General features: G+C 44.6%; 1 protein-coding gene across 2 annotated transcripts in view; it reads left to right on the top strand.

The window, feature by feature from the left end:
- Positions 1-1,731: 1,731 nt before the first annotated feature.
- The window catches only part of TFCP2 (transcription factor CP2), a 96,077-nt gene continuing 78,726 nt past the window's right edge, over positions 1,732-19,082 (top strand). Inside the window, exon 1 of one of the 2 annotated variants that reach the window (XM_056562655.1) lies at positions 1,732-2,318. In XM_056562655.1, coding sequence (XP_056418630.1) covers positions 2,197-2,318 — 122 coding nt within the window. In that variant the 5' untranslated portion in view covers positions 1,732-2,196. The remainder of the gene's footprint in view (positions 2,319-19,082) is intronic. The other variant, XM_056562657.1, reaches the window with a different exon arrangement.

Genomic DNA, 19,082 nt, shown 5'->3' with positions numbered 1-19,082 from the left:
CATGAAGCATTCTGTATGTAGTAGAGGTGATTCTGCTCCATGAAGCATTCTGTATGTAGTAGAGGTGATTCTGCTCCATGAAGCATTCTATATGTAGTAGAGGTGATTCTGCTCCATGAAGCATTCTGTATGTAGTAGAGGTGAGTCTGCTCCATGAAGCATTCTGTATGTAGTAGAGGTGAGTCTGCTCCATGAAGCATTCTGTATGTAGTAGAGGTGATTCTGCTCCATGAAGCATTCTATATGTAGTAGAGGTGATTCTGCTCCATGAAGCATTCTGTATGTAGTAGAGGTGAGTCTGCTCCATGAAGCATTCTATATGTAGTAGAGGTGATTCTGCTCCATGAAGCATTCTATATGTAGTAGAGGTGATTCTGCTCCATGAAGCATTCTATATGTAGTAGAGGTGAGTCTGCTCTATGAAGCATTCTGTATGTAGTAGAGGTGAGTCTGCTCCATGAAGCATTCTATATGTAGTAGAGGTGATTCTGCTCCATGAAGCATTCTATATGTAGTAGAGGTGATTCTGCTCCATGAAGCATTCTGTATGTAGTAGAGGTGATTCTGCTCCATGAAGCATTCTATATGTAGTAGAGGTGATTCTGCTCCATGAAGCATTCTATATGTAGTAGAGGTGATTCTGCTCCATGAAGCATTCTGTATGTAGTAGTGGTGATTCTGCTCCATGAAGCATTCTGTATGTAGTAGAGGTGAGTCTGCTCCATGAAGCATTCTATATGTAGTAGAGGTGATTCTGCTCCATGAAGCATTCTATATGTAGTAGAGGTGATTCTGCTCCATGAAGCATTCTATATGTAGTAGAGGTGAGTCTGCTCCATGAAGCATTCTGTATGTAGTAGAGGTGAGTCTGCTCCATGAAGCATTCTATATGTAGTAGAGGTGATTCTGCTCCATGAAGCATTCTATATGTAGTAGAGGTGATTCTGCTCCATGAAGCATTCTGTATGTAGTAGTGGTGATTCTGCTCCATGAAGCATTCTATATGTAGTAGAGGTGATTCTGCTCCATGAAGCATTCTGTATGTAGTAGTGGTGATTCTGCTCCATGAAGCATTCTGTATGTAGTAGAGGTGATTCTGCTCCATGAAGCATTCTATATGTAGTAGAGGTGAGTCTGCTCCATGAAGCATTCTGTATGTAGTAGAGGTGATTCTGCTCCATGAAGCATTCTATATGTAGTAGAGGTGAGTCTGCTCCATGAAGCATATAGTCTCCTCCTATTTTCCATAACCAACCAGGTAAAATCCAAACAGCAGAAGCCTGGTAATACCAAGGTGGAATGACCATTTATTTCAGCCTAATACTAAGCCTGCTGAGGGCCAAGACTTGGAGCACCATTTTGTGCCACTTCAGGCCTTGTACCCGGATATCCTCAATACACCTATGGCGGTGGGTGCTGGGGTATTAATGCAGAGGTGGTGTTATCCCTCCTGGCGCCTCCCAGGTGCAGCACTGCCCTCCACCCATCTAGACATAAAGTTTGCTGAGCTGAGTCACATGACCGAGATCACTAAAACAGATCACCAGTACTAGCTTCCCGCACGCTCTCCACTTCCCGTGTGACGTCACACAGTGAACTTAGCCCGCACATGCTCCCAACCAGCCATTCAGAGACCAGTTCCGCCTGGCAGCCCCGCCCTCTCTGTACCGCCCCCTGATGGATGTTTGTGTGCAGCCCCTGATTGGTAGGTCGCTGCCTAGTAGAAGGCGTGTCCTGGTGACGTCACGCTGTGCGTCGTGTCGGCTGCCGCAGCGGCTGCTCTGACTTCTTCCTCCATGTTGCCTTGTTGAGGCGCCTCACCTGTGTCCTGAGGGAGCCCGCCCGCTACAGGTCCATGAGCTGGGGCCGGAGCGCTGGGCACACAGTGTACCGGGGAGGCGGCGGCTTCACAGGCACATTGCGGCTCTTCTTGTGATGCCTCTCCCAGCGCCCACCATGATCTCCTAGGAAGCTGGGGCCGCTCTGTACCCTTCTATCTGTGTAGAGGAGGAGAGCGCTGACTCAGCCCTGGCATGTCCTCCTCCAGCAGCCGTCATACCATCGCATGCACCGGGGGCTCGGCTCCGTGCCGTAGTGGGTAATAAGGACGTTGTGCTGTAGAAGTGTCTTGTGTGGCCGGAGCTGTGTGTTGTGGATCAGGCTCGGTGCAGGACAGGTCACCCTCCTCCTACCAGCATGGCCTGGGCATTAAAGCTACCGCTTGCTGATGAAGTCATCGAGTCCGGACTGGTGCAAGACTTTGATGCCAGTTTATCTGGGATCGGGCAAGAGCTGGGTGCTGGCGCCTACAGTATGAGGTACATGGGTGCTGCTCTTCTACCATCCTCACGGCTAATATACTTGGTCTAAAGCAGGCACAGGCAGCCTTCAGCAATGCAGATGTTTTGTACTACATCTCCCATGATGTCTGCATAACCAAAATGCTGCCAAAGCATTGTGGGAGATGTAGTCCATGCAGTGCAGAAGTTTGTCTATGCCTGGTCTAAAGCATTGCTACCCAACCAGGGGGCTTCCAGCTGTTGCAAAACTACAACTCCCAGCATGCCCTCACAGTCTTAAGCTGGGAGTTGTAATTTTACAACAACTGGAAATCTATGATGGATCTCAGTTTCCAGCAGTGATCCCCAACCTGTGGCTGTTCCAAAACTACAACTCCCAGCATGCCCTGATAGCCTGAGGATGGTCTGTTAGAATGTGGATAGGCAGCTAAACCCTGCTGGGACTTGTAGTTTTGCAACAGCTGTAGAGCTGCAGGTTGTGCAACGCTTGTCTACCATAATATAACAGCATGCTGGGACTTGTAGTTTTGCAACAGCTGGAGAGTAACAGTGGGGGACGCTTGTCTACAGTAATACAACAGGAGAATGCTGGGAGTTGTAGTGTTTCATCTTCTTGATAGCCACAAACTTTGGGAACTACTATAATAGAGCAGTGATCACCAAACTGTAGACTTCCAGATGTTGCAAGACTACAACTTCCATCTTGCCCAGACCACCGTTGGCTGTCTGGACATGCGGGGAGTTGTAGTTTCGCAACAGCTCTAGTTCCACTGTTTTGAGACCTCTCTAATAACATAGATGGGCACCAGGAGCATGCTGGGAGTTGTAGTTTTGCAGCTGTTGTGGGATCCCAGATGTATTATGACATTACTATTTGAGGGGGGGGGGCAGCCTTAGCCAGTCATAGCTCATCTCACACAATGAACTGCTCTGGGCTGTGTAGCAGAGTGAGGGGGGAAGTTCTCTCCTGTGTGGCTTCAGAGGATGTCATGCCTGCTGGGGATCGCCCCTTCCCTGTCTGAATCTGACTGAGCAGAACGTACAGAGAAATATCAAGGTAGAAAACTAACAAATAATAAAAGTAAAGGCAGGGGGTGGTTTATCATGATGGGAGCAGTGAACTGGGAGCATTAGAACATCTATCAAGATCATGACAGGTACTCTAAGGCATGGGAGCTTGCCAATTGAAAAAAGAAAACATGTTAGAAAAGTGACACAAAGAACTGTGTGAACAGTCTAAGGGCTAATTATCAAAGCTCCTGCAAAAAAAAGTGGAGTCATTGTATAGCAACCAGTCAGATCTTGGTTCTTATTTTAAAGGGGTACTCCGGTGAAAACCTTTTTTCTTTTAAATTAACTGGTGGCAGAAAGTTACATATTTGTAAATTACTTCTATTAAAAAAATCTTGTACTTATCCTGTACTTATTAGCTGCTGAATACTACAGAGGAAATTCTTTTCTTTTTGGAATGCTCTCTGATGACATCACGAGCACAGTTCTCTCTGCTGACGTTCTTATAATAATAATAATGCTTTATTTATTGTTGTCCTTAGGGGGATTTGAACCCAAGTCCCCAGCACTGCAAGGCAGCAGTGCTAACCACTAAGCCACCGTGCTGCCCTTAGCATACATCTGCTATGCATGGTTGCTAAAATGGACAGAGATGTCAGCAGAGAGCACTGTGCTCGTGATGTCATCAGTGTTCCAAAAAGAAAGGAATTTCCTCTGTAGCATTCAGCAGCTAATAAGTACTGGAAGGATTAAGATTTTTAATAGAAGTAATTTACAAATATGTTTAACTTTCTACCACCAGTTGATTTAAAAGAAAAAAGGTTTTCACCGGAGTACCCCTTTAAGGGCTTGTTCAGACAATAACTTTTCCTTTGCACAACTTCTGAGTCTCCTGTAGATTCCTCTTGTGTATTCTGCTGCTTTGTCACAGCACTGGTTAATGCAGTGTTTTCCAACCAGGGTGCCTCCAGCTTTTGCAAAACTACAACTCCCAGCATGCCCGGACAGCCAACGGCTGTCCGGGCATGCTGTGAGTTGTAGTTTTGCAACAACTGAAGGCACCCTGGTTGGAAAACTGTTAATGGACCAGTACACTTGGACCTCTCTATACAGTTATTTATGGAATTGTAGGCACCATGTTCCACGGAAAAAAAAAATCATCATTGTGAGACAAAATTGAAGAAAAAAAACGCAGTTTTGTAACTTTTGGGGGCTTCCGTTAATGCATAGTACATTTTTCGGTAAAAATGACACCTTATCTTCTGTAGGTCCATACAATTAAAATGATACCCTACTTATATAAGTTTGATTTTGTCGTACTTCTGGAATAAATCATAACTTCATGCAGGAAAATTAATACGTTTAAAATTGTCATCTTCTGACCCCTATAACTTTTTTATTTTTCCGCGTATGGGGCGGTATGAGGACTAATTTTTTGCGCCGTGATCTGAAGTTTTTAACGGTACCATTATTGCATTGATGGGACTTATTGATAGCTTTTTATTCATTTTTTCATGATACAAAAAGTGACCAAAAATGCACTATTTTGGACTTAGGAATTTTTTTGCGCGTACGCCATTGACCGTGCGGTTTAATTAATGATATATTTTTATAATTCGGACATTTCCGCATGCGGCAATATCATATATTCTTTTTATTTACACTATCTTTTTTTTTTTTTATGGGAAAAACTCAATTCAAACTTTTAATAGGGGAGGGGTTTAATGATCTTCACTTTTTTTTCCCATAGGGACCTATAACACTGCACACACTGATCTTTATCATTGATCACTGGTTTCTCATAGGAAACCAGTGATCGATGATTCTGCCGCTTGACTGCACAGGCCTGGATCTCCTGCACTGAGCAGTCATTCGGCGATCGGACAGCGAGGAGGCAGGTAGGGACCCTCCGGCTGTCCTGTAAGCTGTCACCGCGGCTAACCCGAACAGCTACCTGAGCTAATCGGCATGCTTTTACTTTCACTTTTGACACGCCGTTCAACTTTGAACGCCGCGTCTAAAGGGTTAATAGCATGCGGCATTGATCGGGCCACGGGTTACGGGCCGTTGTTAGAGCCTGGGCCCGACCAGCTATGACGTTATAGATCGGGAGCGGACACATGACGTTCCAATACGTCATGTGTCCTTAAGGGGTTGAGTTAAGGGTGCCAATAATTTTGTCCAGCCCATTTTTGGAGTTTAGTGTGACATTATGTCCTATTTTCTTTTTTTCCTCCTTTTTGGTTTAGTTCCAATACACACAAAGGGAATAAACATGTGTATAGCAAAACATGTGTTACTGCAATCCTTTTCTGTGAGAAATACTTCATTTTCTTGAAAAGTTTCGGGGGGCCAGCATTTACGGCCATGACTGTGTGTATATATTTTATATATACACACGACCTGGTTTACCTAACTAGTTGCTGGATCATCTTTCCGTTGCTAGATCAGCATTTTATTGCTGCACAAATGGTACATTTCAGCATCTGGCCAGTTGCTTCTGCAGATGGCAGCTTGTTTTTTTACATACAGATCTCGTCCACATAGTCATTGTTTATGCTGAACAATACAGTTGAGACACTTTGCCAGCAGACACAGAATCACAGGTTAGGCTAAGTTAACATCCACATCAGACACCTTTTACTACAAGAAAAGTGAGCCAGACGGTCTGTTGCACAATGGATTCCATTGACTTTATTGGGGTCCGCCTGGTGTCTGTTTATTTGCAGGACTCGAGCAGACAAAAAAATAACTTCTTGCCAAATCTTAGTTTTTTATTGTTTCCTACTCTTGTCCTGCTATTTAGAATAGATTTTGCAAACTGAGCTCCAACGCAGATGTGAATTTAGCTTCTTGACAGCAACATTTCAGGAGAACTTATAAAACATGGCTGGACCATTGTATCTATAAAGCACTTTCTGCTGTCTCCACCCCATTTCTCATGAGCAGGGCCCTCACTCCTCCTGTTAGTAGTATTAATGTGTAAAATTGCAATGTCAGATATCGTATATACTCGAGTATAAGCCGTCCCGAATATAAGCCGAGGCCCCAAATTTCACCCCAAAAACCCAGGAAAAGTTATTGACTCAACTATAAGACCTTTGTCTTCCCCCCCCCCCCCCCCCTTTCATCATCACCGCCTGTCAATCACTTCTCAGTGGTCTAAACCCTGCGGAGCTCCAGATGTTGCAAAACTACAACTCCCAGCATGCCGCATGCTGGGAGTTGTCATTTTGAAACATCTGGAGCTCCGCAGGTTGAAGACCACTACCTTCGTCATCATCCAGACCCCCTTTTGTTTTCTACTCACCTCCCCTCGGTGGGAAGGAAGGGTGAGCTGGTCCGGGCCGTCCATCTTTGGCCATCTATGCTGCAGGGACCGTCCAGTGGGGAGGGTTAGTCGTTCCGGGCTGTCCATATTCACCGGGAGGCCCTCTTCTCCGCTCCGGGCCGGCCCCGAACTAGTGACGCTGCCTTGACGCCACCGCGCAGGGACATCACGCACGGAGGACCCTGCGAGTCGTCAACAAGGCAACGTCACTAGTCCAGGGCCGGCCCAGAGTGGAGAAGAGGGCCTCCCGGTGAATATGGACAGCCCGGAACGACTAACCCTCCCCACCAGATGGTCCCTGCAGCATGGGAGGTCGAATATAGACGGCCCGGACCACCTCACCCTTCCTTCCCACCGAGCGGAGGTGAGTAGAAAACAAAAGGGGGTCTGGATGATGACGAAGGCCGCAGTGGTCTTCAACCTGCGAACCTACAGATGTTTCAAAACTACAACTCCCAGCATGCCCGGACAGGCATGCTGGGAGTTGTGGTTTTGCAACATCTGGAGGTCCGCAGGTTGAAGACCACTGATTGACAGGCGGAGATGGACGGCCGGGACAATCCCCTCACAGCTAAAGCCAGAAAAGTTTTTTCGTTCACTCGAGTATAAGCAGAGGGTGACGTTTTCAGCACGAAAAATCGTGCTGAAAAACTCGGCTTATACTAGAGTATATACGGTATTTGTCTTTTTCTTGAAACCCAAGAATTGTAAAGTGCAGCTTAATATGTTGGCGTTAGATCAGTATTATTGCTTGTGATCAACCACAATGTAACCGCATCTTGTGGATAATTTTTGCAGTAGACTTGAAAACATTTAGGGTACATTCCCACACGGCGTATTTGCTGCGTATTTGCTGCTGCGTATTTTATTTTCTCTGTTGAAGTCAATGGGTAGGAAAATATGCAGCACCAAATACGCAGCAAATACGCAGCAAAATACGCCGTGTGGGAACGTACCCTTAGGGTGCGTTCCCACAGGGCGTATACGCAGCGTATTTGACGCTGCACAAAATTTATGGCAGCAGCGGGAAATACACTGCGTATTCCTTGCTCACTATACACACAGGGCTTTCTGGCAGCAGGCCTATGAGTGTAGTGAGTTTTGGAGGCGGAGCCGCGCATCCCAGACACGCCGGCACACGGCCCCGCCTCCTCACTTGCCTGAAACTGTATTCAAATTTACAACGTTTACGTTTTAACCCCTTAAGGACTTAGGACGTACCTGTACGTCCTGAGCCCGCTCCCGGTGTTAAAAACGGCATCACACCGGGTGGGTCCCGGCTGCTAATCATAGCACAACGATCGGTGCTGCACGCTGTTAGGGTCCTGGGCTAACAGCGTGCAGCACCGATCGTTGTGCCGCGCGCTGTTAACCCTTCAGACGTGGCGATCAAAGTTGACCGCCGCGTCTGAAAACGAAAGTAAAAGCTTCCCGGCAGCTCAGTCGTGCAGCTGGGACGCAGGTGGAGGTCTTCTTACCGGAGTCCGCGGCGTCCGATCGGGGTTTGATTGCTCTAAGCCTGAACTACAGGCTTGAGCAAATGAGCCCCTATCTCGCTGATCTGTGCAAAGCTATGGCTCTGCAGGGATCAGCATAGGAGATCAGTTTGTGCAGTGTTATAGGTCCCTATGGGAGCTATAACACTGGGGGAAAAAAAAGTTAACAAAGGTCATTTAACCCCTTCCCTAATAAAAGTTCAAATCACCCCCCTTTTCCCATAAAAAAACTGTGTAAATAAAAATAAACATGTGGTATCGCCGTGTGCGTAAATGTCCGAACTATAAAAATATATAGTTAATTAAACCGCACGGTAAATGGTGTGCGCGCAAAAAAATTCCAAAGTCCAAAATAACGTATGTTAGGTCGCTTTTTATATCATGAAAAATGAATAAAAAGCGGTCAATAAGTCCGATCAATACAAAAATGGTACCGCTAAAAACGTCAGATCACGGCGCAAAAATGAACCCTCATACCGCCCCATACACGGAAAAATAAAAGAGTTATAGGGGTCAGAAGATGGCAATTTTAAATGTATAAATTTCCGTGCATGTAGTTATGATTTTTTTTCCAGAAGTACGACAAAATCAAACCTATATAAGTAGGGTATCATTTTAATCGTATGGACCTACAGAATAAAGATCAGGTGTCATTTTTACCGAAAAATGTACTACATAGAAACAGAAGCCCCCAAAAGTTACAAAATGGTGTTTTTTTTTCTTCAATTTCGTCGCACAATGATTTTTTTTTTCTGTTTTGCTGTAGATTTTTGGGTAAAATGACTGATGAAGTAGAATTGGTGGCGCAAAAAATTCGCCATAATATGGATTTTTAGGTGCAAAATTGAAAGGGTTATGATTTTTAAAAGGTAAGGAGGAAAAAACGAAAATGCAAAAACCGAAAACCCCTCAGTCCTTAACCCCTTAAGGACTGAGCCCTTTTTCACCTTAAGGACTTTTTTTGCAATTCTGACCACTGTCACTTTAAACATTAATAACTCTGGAATGCTTTTAGTTATCATTCTGATTCCGAGATTGTTTTTTCGTGACATATTCTACTTTAACTTAGTGGTAAAATTTTGTGGTAACTTGCATCCTTTCTTGGTGAAAAATCCCAAAATTTGATGAAAAATTTGAAAGTTTTGCATTTTTCTAACTTTGAAGCTCTCTGCTTGTAAGGAAAATGGATATTCAAAATATTATTTTTTTTTATTCACATATACAATATGTCTACTTTATGTTTGCATCATAAAATTGACAAGTGTTTACTTTTGGAAGACACCAGAGGGCTTCAAAGTTCCGCAGCAATTTTCCAATTTTTCACAAAATTTTGAAACTCTCTTTTTTTCAGGGACTAGTTCAGGTTTGAAGTGGATTTGAAGGGCCTTCATATTAGAAATACCCCATAAATGACCCCATTATAAAAACTGCACCCCCAAAGTATTCAAAATGACATTCAGTCAGCGTTTTAACCCTTTAGGTGTTTCACAGGAATAGCAGCAAAGTGAAGGAGAAAATTCACAATCTTCATTTTTTACACTCGCATGTTTTTGTAGACCCAGTTTTTGAATTTTTGCAAGGGGTAAAAAGGAGAAAATTTTTACTTGTATTTGAAACCCAATTTCTCTCGAGTAAGCACATACCTCATATGTCTATGTTAATTGTTCGGCGGGCGCAGTAGAGGGCTCAGAAGGGAAGGAGCGACAAATGGTTTTTGGGGGGCATGTCACATTTAGGAAGCCCCTATGGTGCCAGAACAGCAAAAAAAACACATGGCATACCATTTTGGAAACTAGACCCCTCGGGGAACATAACAAGGGGTAAAGTAAACCTTAATACCCCACAGGTGATTCACAACTTTTGCATACGTTAAAAAAAAAAAAAAAAAAATTCCCTAAAATGCTTGGTTTCCCAAAAGTTTTACATTTTTAAAAAGGGTAATAGCAGAAAATACCCCCCAAAATTTGAAGCTCAATTTCTCCCGATTCAGAAAACACCCCATATGGGGGTGAAAAGTGCTCTGCTGGCGCACTACAGGTCTCAGAAGAGAAGGAGTCACATTTGGCTTTTTTGAAGGAAATTTTGCTCTAGGGGCATGCCGCATTTAGGAAGCCCCTATGGTGCCAGGACAGCAAAAAACCCCACATGGCATACCATTTTGGAAACTAGACCCCTCGGGGAACGTAACAAGGGGTTAAGTGAACCTTAATACCCCACAGGTGTTTCACGACTTTTGCATATGTAAAAAATAAAATGCCTCTTTTCCCAAAAATTTTACATTTTTAAAAAGGGTAATAGCAGAAAATCACCCCCAAAATTTGTAACACAATTTCTCCCGAGTACGGCGATACCCCATATGTGACCCTAAACTGTTGCCTTGAAATACGACAGGGCTCCAAAGTGAGAGCGCCATGCGCATTTGAGGCCTAAATTAGGGACTTGCATAGGGGAGGATATAGGGGTATTCTACGCCAGTGATTCCCAAACAGGGTGCCTCCAGCTGTTGTAAAACTCCCAGCATGCCTGGACAGTCAGTGGCTATCTGGCAATACTGGGAGTAGTTGTTTTGCAACAGCTGGAGGCTCCATTTTGGAAACAGTGGCGTACCAGACTTTTTTCATTTTTATTGGGGAGGCGGGATGTGTTGTGGTATGTGTATTTGTAGTGATTTTTACTTTTTATTTTATTGTGTGTTAGTGTAGTGTAGTGTTTTTAGGGTACAGTCACATGGGCGGGGGTTCACAGTAGTTTCACGCTGGCAGTTTGAGCCGCAGCTCAAACTTGCAGCCGGATACTTACTGTAATCCTCCGCCCATGTGAGTGTACCCTGTACGTTCACATTGGGGCGGGGGGGGGGGGAACGTCCAGCTGTTGCAAAACTACAACTCCCAGCATGTACGGTCTATCAGTGCATGCTGGGAGTTGTAGTTTTGCAACCGCTGGAGGCTCCGTTTTGGAAACAGTGGCGTACCAGACGTTTTTCATTTTTATTGGGGAGGGGAGGGGGGCTGTGTAGGGGTATGTGTATATGTAGTGTTTTTTTTACTTTTTATTGTGTGTTAGTGTAGTGTTTTTAGGGTACAGTCGCACGGGCGGGGGTTCACAGTAGTTTCTCGCTGGCAGTTTGAGCTGCGACAGAAAATTTGCCGCAGCTCAAACTTGCAGCCGGATACTTGCTGTAATCCTCCGCCCATGTGAGTGTACCCTGTACGTTCACATTGGGGGGGGGAACATCCAGCTGTTGCAAAACTACAACTCCCAGCATGTACGGTCTATCAGTGCATGCTGGGAGTTGTAGTTTTGCAACAGCTGGAGGCACACTGGTTGTGAAACAGAGTTTGGTAACAAACTCAGTGTTTTGCAACCAGTGTGCCTTCAGCTGTTGCAAAAGCTACAACCCCCAGCATGTACGGACAGCGGAAGGGCATGCTGGGTCTTGTAGTTATGCAACAGCTGGAGGCATACTACTTTGGCTGGGGATGCTGGGGACTGTAGTTATGCAACAGCTGGAGACACACTGGTTTGCTACATAACTCAGTATGCCTTCAGCTGTTGCAAAACTACAACTCCCAGCAGTCACCGACAGCCAACGGGCATGCTGGGAGTTGTAGTTATGCAACCAGCAGATGCACTACTACAACTCCCAGCATGCACTTTAGCTGTTGGTGCAAGCTGGGAGTTGTAGTTACACAACAGCTGAAGGTACACTTTTCCATAGAAAAAATGTGCCTCCAGCTGTTGCAAAACTACAAGTCCCAGCATGCCCATAAGGGCATGCTGGGAGTTGTGGTGGTCTGCCTCCTGCTGTTGCATAACTACAGCTCCCAGCATGCCCTTTTTGCATGCTGGGAGCTGTTGCTAAGCAACAGCAGGAGGCTGTCACTCACCTCCAATGATCCAGCCGCACAGGTCAGTCCCTCGTCGTCTCCGCCGCGGCCGTCGCTCCTGGGGCCCCGATCCCAACATTGACGCCGGGGATCGGGGTCCCCAGCACCGGGGGTCTTCTGCCCGCACCCGCTCACGTCCTCCGGAAGAGGGGCGGAGCGGGTTGCGGGAGTGACACCCGCAGCAGGCGCCCTGATTGGTCGGCCGGTAATCCGGCCGACGAATCAGGGCGATCGTCAGGTGGCACCAGTGCCACCTCACCCCTGCAGGCTCTGGCTGTTCGGGTGTAATTCCGGGTCACTGGAGACCCGATTGACCCAGAATCTGCCGCAGATCGCTGGACTGAATTGTCCAGCGATCTGCGGCCATCGCCGACATGGGGGGGGCATAATGACCCCCCTGGGCGATATGCCCCGATGCCTGCTGAACGATTTCAGCAGGCATCGGGCACCGGCTCCCCTCCGGCTAGCGGCGGGGGGCCGGGATTTGACAGGACGTACTAAAACGTCCTGAGTCCTTAAGGACTCGGAAAAGGGGACGTTTGAGTACGTCCTGTGTCCTTAAGGGGTTAAGGGGTTAATCTACCCTCTGGGTACACTTACACAGCGACAATTTTGCGGCAAATCCTGTACATGTTCCCTTATACGTTAGCAGTTTCTGTTGCTTGGCTTCAGTGTGAGTCCTTATGGCCAGCCAGGTTCTTACTTGGATTTTTGAAAAAAAACTTTCCAGGTTTTTAAGTTTTTGTTAAAGAAATTTGGCTTCAACTTCTGGTGAAATATTGAGCTGGACTGTAGATGTTGTGAAATGTCTGCAGGCTCCTTGGTTCATGGAAACTTTGACGTCATACCAGAGTTTTCCATGTGAGTGAGTTTTCTTGGTTGAAGTATAATAGAATAGTTCATAGGCTTCTAGTAGAGTAGTAGAACAGTTTATGAAGTGCTTTTTACCTTCTACAGCTCCTAGATCGTTTGCAGATGTAGGATCTACGTATAGAGGCACAAAATAGGTCACGCAAGCCATATATATATACTAACACAGACCTGTATGCATCGCTTGCTTATCTATTGCTTTCTCATCCAGGGAACACCTGACATTGAATCTTGGTCCTTGTTACTATGGCATTATTCTCAGCCCTCTGTTGTGCCCGCTGTCCCCCTGTCTGTGAGGAGCTCATCAGACTGGAAGTAATGCTGACGCTCGTTCATGGCCTAGAAAAATATGTGCAGACATCTGGTCGCTTGTTTGCTATACCTTGTCATGCTTACATCTGAAGGATAGCTGTAGAACTGCTTTACTGCCATTTAAATAAATATGTATATACAGACACACATTACTAAGTCCACTTTCACATTGTGCATTTAAAGTGGTACGCCGCCCCTAGACATCTTATCCCCTAGCCAGAGGACACCCCGCAATCTCTAAACTAATGCTGGGTGCTGGCGGCGCGGGTTGTGACCTCATGACCACATCCCCTTGTGACATCACACCACGCCTCCTCAATGCAAGGTTATGGGAGGGGGTGTGGTGACTGCTATGCCCCCTCCCATAGACCTGCATTGAGGGGCGTGCTCATGACATCACCACGCCCACTCAGAGCGTTCAGAACAAAAATGTTCTGAACGTTGGGGCAGCGGAGTACCCCTTTGAGGTTTTTCTTTTTTGCTGAACAGTGGCAAGAGATGCAGTTGATGTGACTGATACATCCATTTCATAAAGAATCTGGATCATAGTAGAGTAGGTCCCCCCTTTTCCTTAAGAATCTTGAATGACCACCACTTTAATTTTTTTTTTTTTTTACTTTATAAAGTGCAAGGGATATTTAAAAACTTTTTATATATATATATATATATATATATATATATATATATATATATATATATATAATTTTTTTTTTTTTTTAAACAATAACATTTACAATAATACAAAAGTATTTCATTTACAAATTCAAAATTAGAAAACCCTTCCCACCCCCCCCCCCCCCCCCTCCTCCTGGCGAGAGAAATAAAAAAATTTAAAAAAAATAAAAGATACGATCCTGCTTATTTCCATTTTTGCCACAGCCTATCAAATGTCTTCAGGGTTTTTATAGAGTTACATTTTCTTGCCCTAAGATGCTCATACCGGACCGTTAGGGTAACTAAATTGCGCCATGCCTCAAAAGCAGGTTTATTGTCTGAGATCCAGACTCTAAGAATTATAACTTTGGCGATCATAAACAGTCTCAACAGGGCCACTCGGTTTGCTCCAGTACCTGTACTACCCAAAATGGCCTGACTGTAAGAGGGGTTAAGTCCTCAAGGTATATACTCCAGGTCTTTAAAGTGGGAGAAAATTTCACCACAAACCACTCCGCAGCTCCATATAAGATGAACAAAATCTGCTGCTAGTTCCCCGCATCTGGGGCAGCAATCGTCCTCTCTGCAGCCCATTCGCTTCAACATAGAAGGGGTGTCATATATTTTATGTATAGTTTTAATCTGCATTAACCTAACGTTGGCTGATATTGAAACTTTTTTTACCAATACACTGTTGCCAATAAGAACCAAACACAGCACAGCTTTAACTTTTCCAAAGCACTGTAAGGGTGCATTCACACTGTTTTCTTCATATGATGACCGGATCCAGCTGGGAGATGTCAAAACCGGGCATTCTCCGATCCCAGCCGGACCTGGCCCGCATCTCAAAACCAGTGTCCGGTTTTGTGGCCGGACTGAAAACCGTAGCATACGACTGTTTTCAGTCTGGCCACAAAACCATACGCGATAAAAATGAGCTGACCAGAGTCACTATATGACTCCAGTCAACTCATTCAAATGAATGAGATGCGATCACCATATGAAGAGAATACAGCAGCACACTGCTAGCACAAAGATATAAAATATATAATATGAAATTCTATATTGAAAATTGCAGAGCTGCAAGAAGTAGCCAGGGACCCCCCCTGACCAGATCTGAGCCCCTCAAGGCAGAAGACATCTCTGTAGTGCAGGGAGAGAAAAAAAATAAATGGACAGGTAGGAGTGAAAAAAATCTCTGATCTGATCTCTCTGATAAAGTCCTCAAGCCAAACATGGCCATGCGGAAAACGTGGATATGGTACAAAAAAGTTCCGGCCTACTTGGTGCAGGTTGCCATGTACAACTTTTTGTACTGTCCCAGTACGCTGGCAACACAGGGACATTCATCCAGTTGCAAGAAGAAGTCCTAAAGGTCCTGATCTTTGGTGACCGGGAAAGAGCAGGCCGGACTTCCCAAGGAACTGAAGTAATAGGTGCCAGGATCGTCCCAGGCCAACACTTTCCAGGTGATGTTCGCCACACTGGAAAGAAGGGGCGAACCCAGAAAAAATGCAGTGTGTGTCACAGAATGACACCACCACACAAGGTGACACTTGCCCCGATCATCCAGGCCTCTGCATTAAAAACTGCCTCAGGAAGCAGAACACTTCCATGGAGTACAAAATTTTCCCTCTTCATTAAAATTTTCCATATTTTGACCCTAATGTACCAAGTCCAGAGTACATTCCAAGTTTAACCCCATAAAACCACAAAAAAACCTGATAAGACCTCTGGGGGTATTTTTTCCAAAAATGGGTCACGGAGTCACTATCATCGGGGACTTTTTATGTTTCCTCAAATGCCCAGCGCTATCTCCACCTGAGCGGGTGCGCATTTGAGGCAACAGCTTAGGGACGGCCACACACGTCACATTCCCAGAATGATGATTCAGAGCATAGGGTTTGGGGTGGGCATATTTTTTAGTTTGTGCTATGCTCTGGGTCATCATTCTGGGAACATAACCTGTTTTATAATTTTATGTCCCACTGTACCCCTTGTTAGTTATTTACCCCATGTAACACTACTTGAGGGGGGGGGGGGGGGTCCCACTGTTCTGGCTCCATAGGCAGAAGCTCAAGACCTCTTGTAAACATTTAAAAACTGGGTTTACAAGAAAATGCGAGTGTAAAAAATTAAATTAAGATTTAGAATTTTCTCCTTCACTTTGCTGCTATTCCTGTAAAACACCTAAAGGGTTAACATACTTACTGAATGTCATTTGAATACTTTTGTGGGGGGCAGTTTTTATAATGGGGTCATTTGTGGGGTATTTCTAACAAGAAATCCCTTCAAATCTACTTCCAACCTGAACTGGTCCATGAAAAATTCAGATTTTGAAAATGTTGTGAAAAATTGGAAAATTGCTGCTGAACTTTGATGTCTTCCAAAAGTAAAAACATGTCAACTTTATGATGCAAACATAGTAGACATATTGTATTTGTGAATCAAAATATAATTTATTTGGAATATCTATTTTCCTTACAAGAAATTTTTCACCAAGAAATGATGCAAGTATCGACAATTTTACCACTAACAAAGTAGAATATGTCACGAAAAAAAAAACAATCTCTGAATCAGAATTAAAAGTTAAAGCATCCCAGAGTAATTAATGCAGTGACAGTGGTCGGATGTGCAAAAAAATGCTCGGGTCCTTAAAGGAGTACTCTGGTGCAGATTACTCCTGCTCCGTCCTGCCTAGCTGCAAAAAAATAAAAATAAACCATCACTCACCTTCCTGGGTTTCTGCGGAGCGCCACTAGAGCTGATCGGTCCTCCGGTCCATCTTCTTCATACTTCCGTGTGAACGAAGCGTCACATGGCGCTCAGCCTATTATGGGCCGAGGCAGAATATCGCGGCGACCGGTGCCATGTGATGCTTCGTTCACATGGAAGTATGAAGAAGATGGACCAGAGGACCGATCAGCTGTAGGAAGGTTAGTGATGGTTAATTTTCATTATTATTTTTTTTTTTTTTTTTGCAGCACGGGCAGGATGGAGCAGGAGTACTCTGCACCAAAGTACTCCTTTAAGGTGAAAATGGGCTTGATCCTTAACCCCTACAGGACCCATGACGTACCGGTACGTCATGAGTCTGCTCCCGTTCTTTAATGCGGGGCCACGGGCACTGATCGCGGTGCCGGGCGCTATTAACCCTTTAGATGCGGCGTTCGAAGTTGAGCGCCACGTCTAAAGTGAAAGTAAATCGTTGCGGGTTAGCTCAGGGGGCTGTTGGGGATGTCTGTGGGATGCCGCGATTTCGCCGAACAGCTGTGACACAGCAGGAGGGTCCCTTACCTTGCCTCCTGGTGTCCGATCGCATGAGCAGTCAAGTGGCAGAATCATTGATCAATTGTTTCCTATGAGAAACCATTGATCAATGTAAAAGATCAGTGTGTGCGCAGTGTTATAGCCCCCTATGGGAGCTATAACATTGCACAAAAAAAAATGAATAATGATCATTTAACCCCTTAAGGACTCAGGGTTTTTCCGTTTTTGCACTTTCGTTTTTTCCTCCTTACCTTTTTAAAAATCATAACCCTTTCAATTTTCCACCTAAAAATCCATATTTTTTGCGTCGCCAATTCTACTTTGCAGTGACATTAGTCATTTTACCCAAAAATGCACGGCGAAACGGAAAAAAAAAATCATTGTGCGACAAAATCGAAAAAAAAAACGCCATTTTGTAACTTTTGGGGGCTTTCGTTTCTACGCAGTGCATATTTCGGTAAAAATGACACCTTCTCTTTATTCTGTAGGTCCATACGGTTAAAATGATACCCTACTTGTATAGGTTTGATTTTGTAGTACTTCTGGAAAAAATCATAACTACATGCAGGAAAATTTATACGTTTAAAAATGTCATCTTCTGACCCCTATAACTTTTTTATTTTTCCACGTACAGGGTATGAGGACTCATTTTTTGCGCCGTGATCTGAAGTTTTTATCGGTATGATTTTTGTTTTGATTTGACTTTTTGATCACTTATTATTCATTTTTTAATGGTATAAAAAAGTGACCAAAATACGCTTTTTTGGACTTTGGAATTTTTTTGCGCGTACGCCATTGTACGTGCGGTTTAATTAATGATATATTTTTATAGTTCGGACATTTACGCACGCGGCGATACCACATATGTTTATTTTTTTATTTTTTTACTGTTTTATTTTTTTTATGGGAAAAGGAGGGTGATTCAAACTTTTATTAGGGAAGGGGTTAAATGACCTTTATTAACACTTTTTTTTTTTTACATTTTTTTTGTAGTGTTATAGGTCCCATAGGGACCTATAACACTGCACACACTGATCTTTTACACAGATCACAGGCGTGTATTAACACGCCTGTGATCAGTGTTATCGGCGCTCGACTGCTCCTGCCTGGATCTCAGGCACGGAGCAGTCATTCGTCGATCGGACACCGAGGAGGCAGGTAAGGGCCCTCCAGGTGTCCGGTCAGCTGTTCGGGACGCCGCGATTTCACCGCGGCGGTCCCGAACAGCCCAACTGAGCAGCCGGGTCACTTTCACTTTAGAAGCGGCGGTCAGCTTTGACCGCCGCTTCTAAAGGGTTAATACCGCACATCGCCGCGATCGGCGATGTGTGGTATCAGCCGCGGGTCCCGGCCGTTGATGAGCACCGGGACCGACGCGATATGATGCGGGATCGCGGCGCGATCCCGCTTCATATCGCGGGAGCCGGCGCAGGACGTAAATATACGTCCTGCGTCGTTAAGGGGTTAATCCCTTCCCTAATAAGTTTGAATCACCCCCCTTTTCCCATAAAAAAAAACTGTGTAAATAAACATATGTGGTATCGCCGCGTGCGCAAATGTCCGAATTATAAAAATATATAGTTAAATAAACCGCACGGTCAATGGCGTGCATAATAGTGTATATTTGGTCACTTTTTATATCATGAAAAAATTTATAATAAGTCCTATGAATACAAAAATGGTACCGCTAAAAACTTCAGATCACGGCGCAAAAAAGTGAGCCTTCATACCGACCCATACGCGGAAAAATAAAAAAGTTATAGGGGTCAGAAGATGACATTTTTAAACGCATAAATTTTCCTGCATGTAGTTATGATTTTTGCCAGAAGTCCGACAAAATCACACCTATATAAGTAGGGTATCATTTTAATCGTATGGACCTACAGAATAAAGAGAAGGTGTCATTTTTGCCAAAAAATGTACTGTGTAGAAATGAAAGCCCCCAAAAGTT

The sequence above is a fragment of the Hyla sarda genome, chromosome 2 (genome assembly GCF_029499605.1).
Source record: "Hyla sarda isolate aHylSar1 chromosome 2, aHylSar1.hap1, whole genome shotgun sequence".
Lineage (NCBI taxonomy): Eukaryota > Metazoa > Chordata > Amphibia > Anura > Hylidae > Hyla > Hyla sarda.
This window is presented reverse-complemented; position numbering and strand designations above follow the sequence as displayed.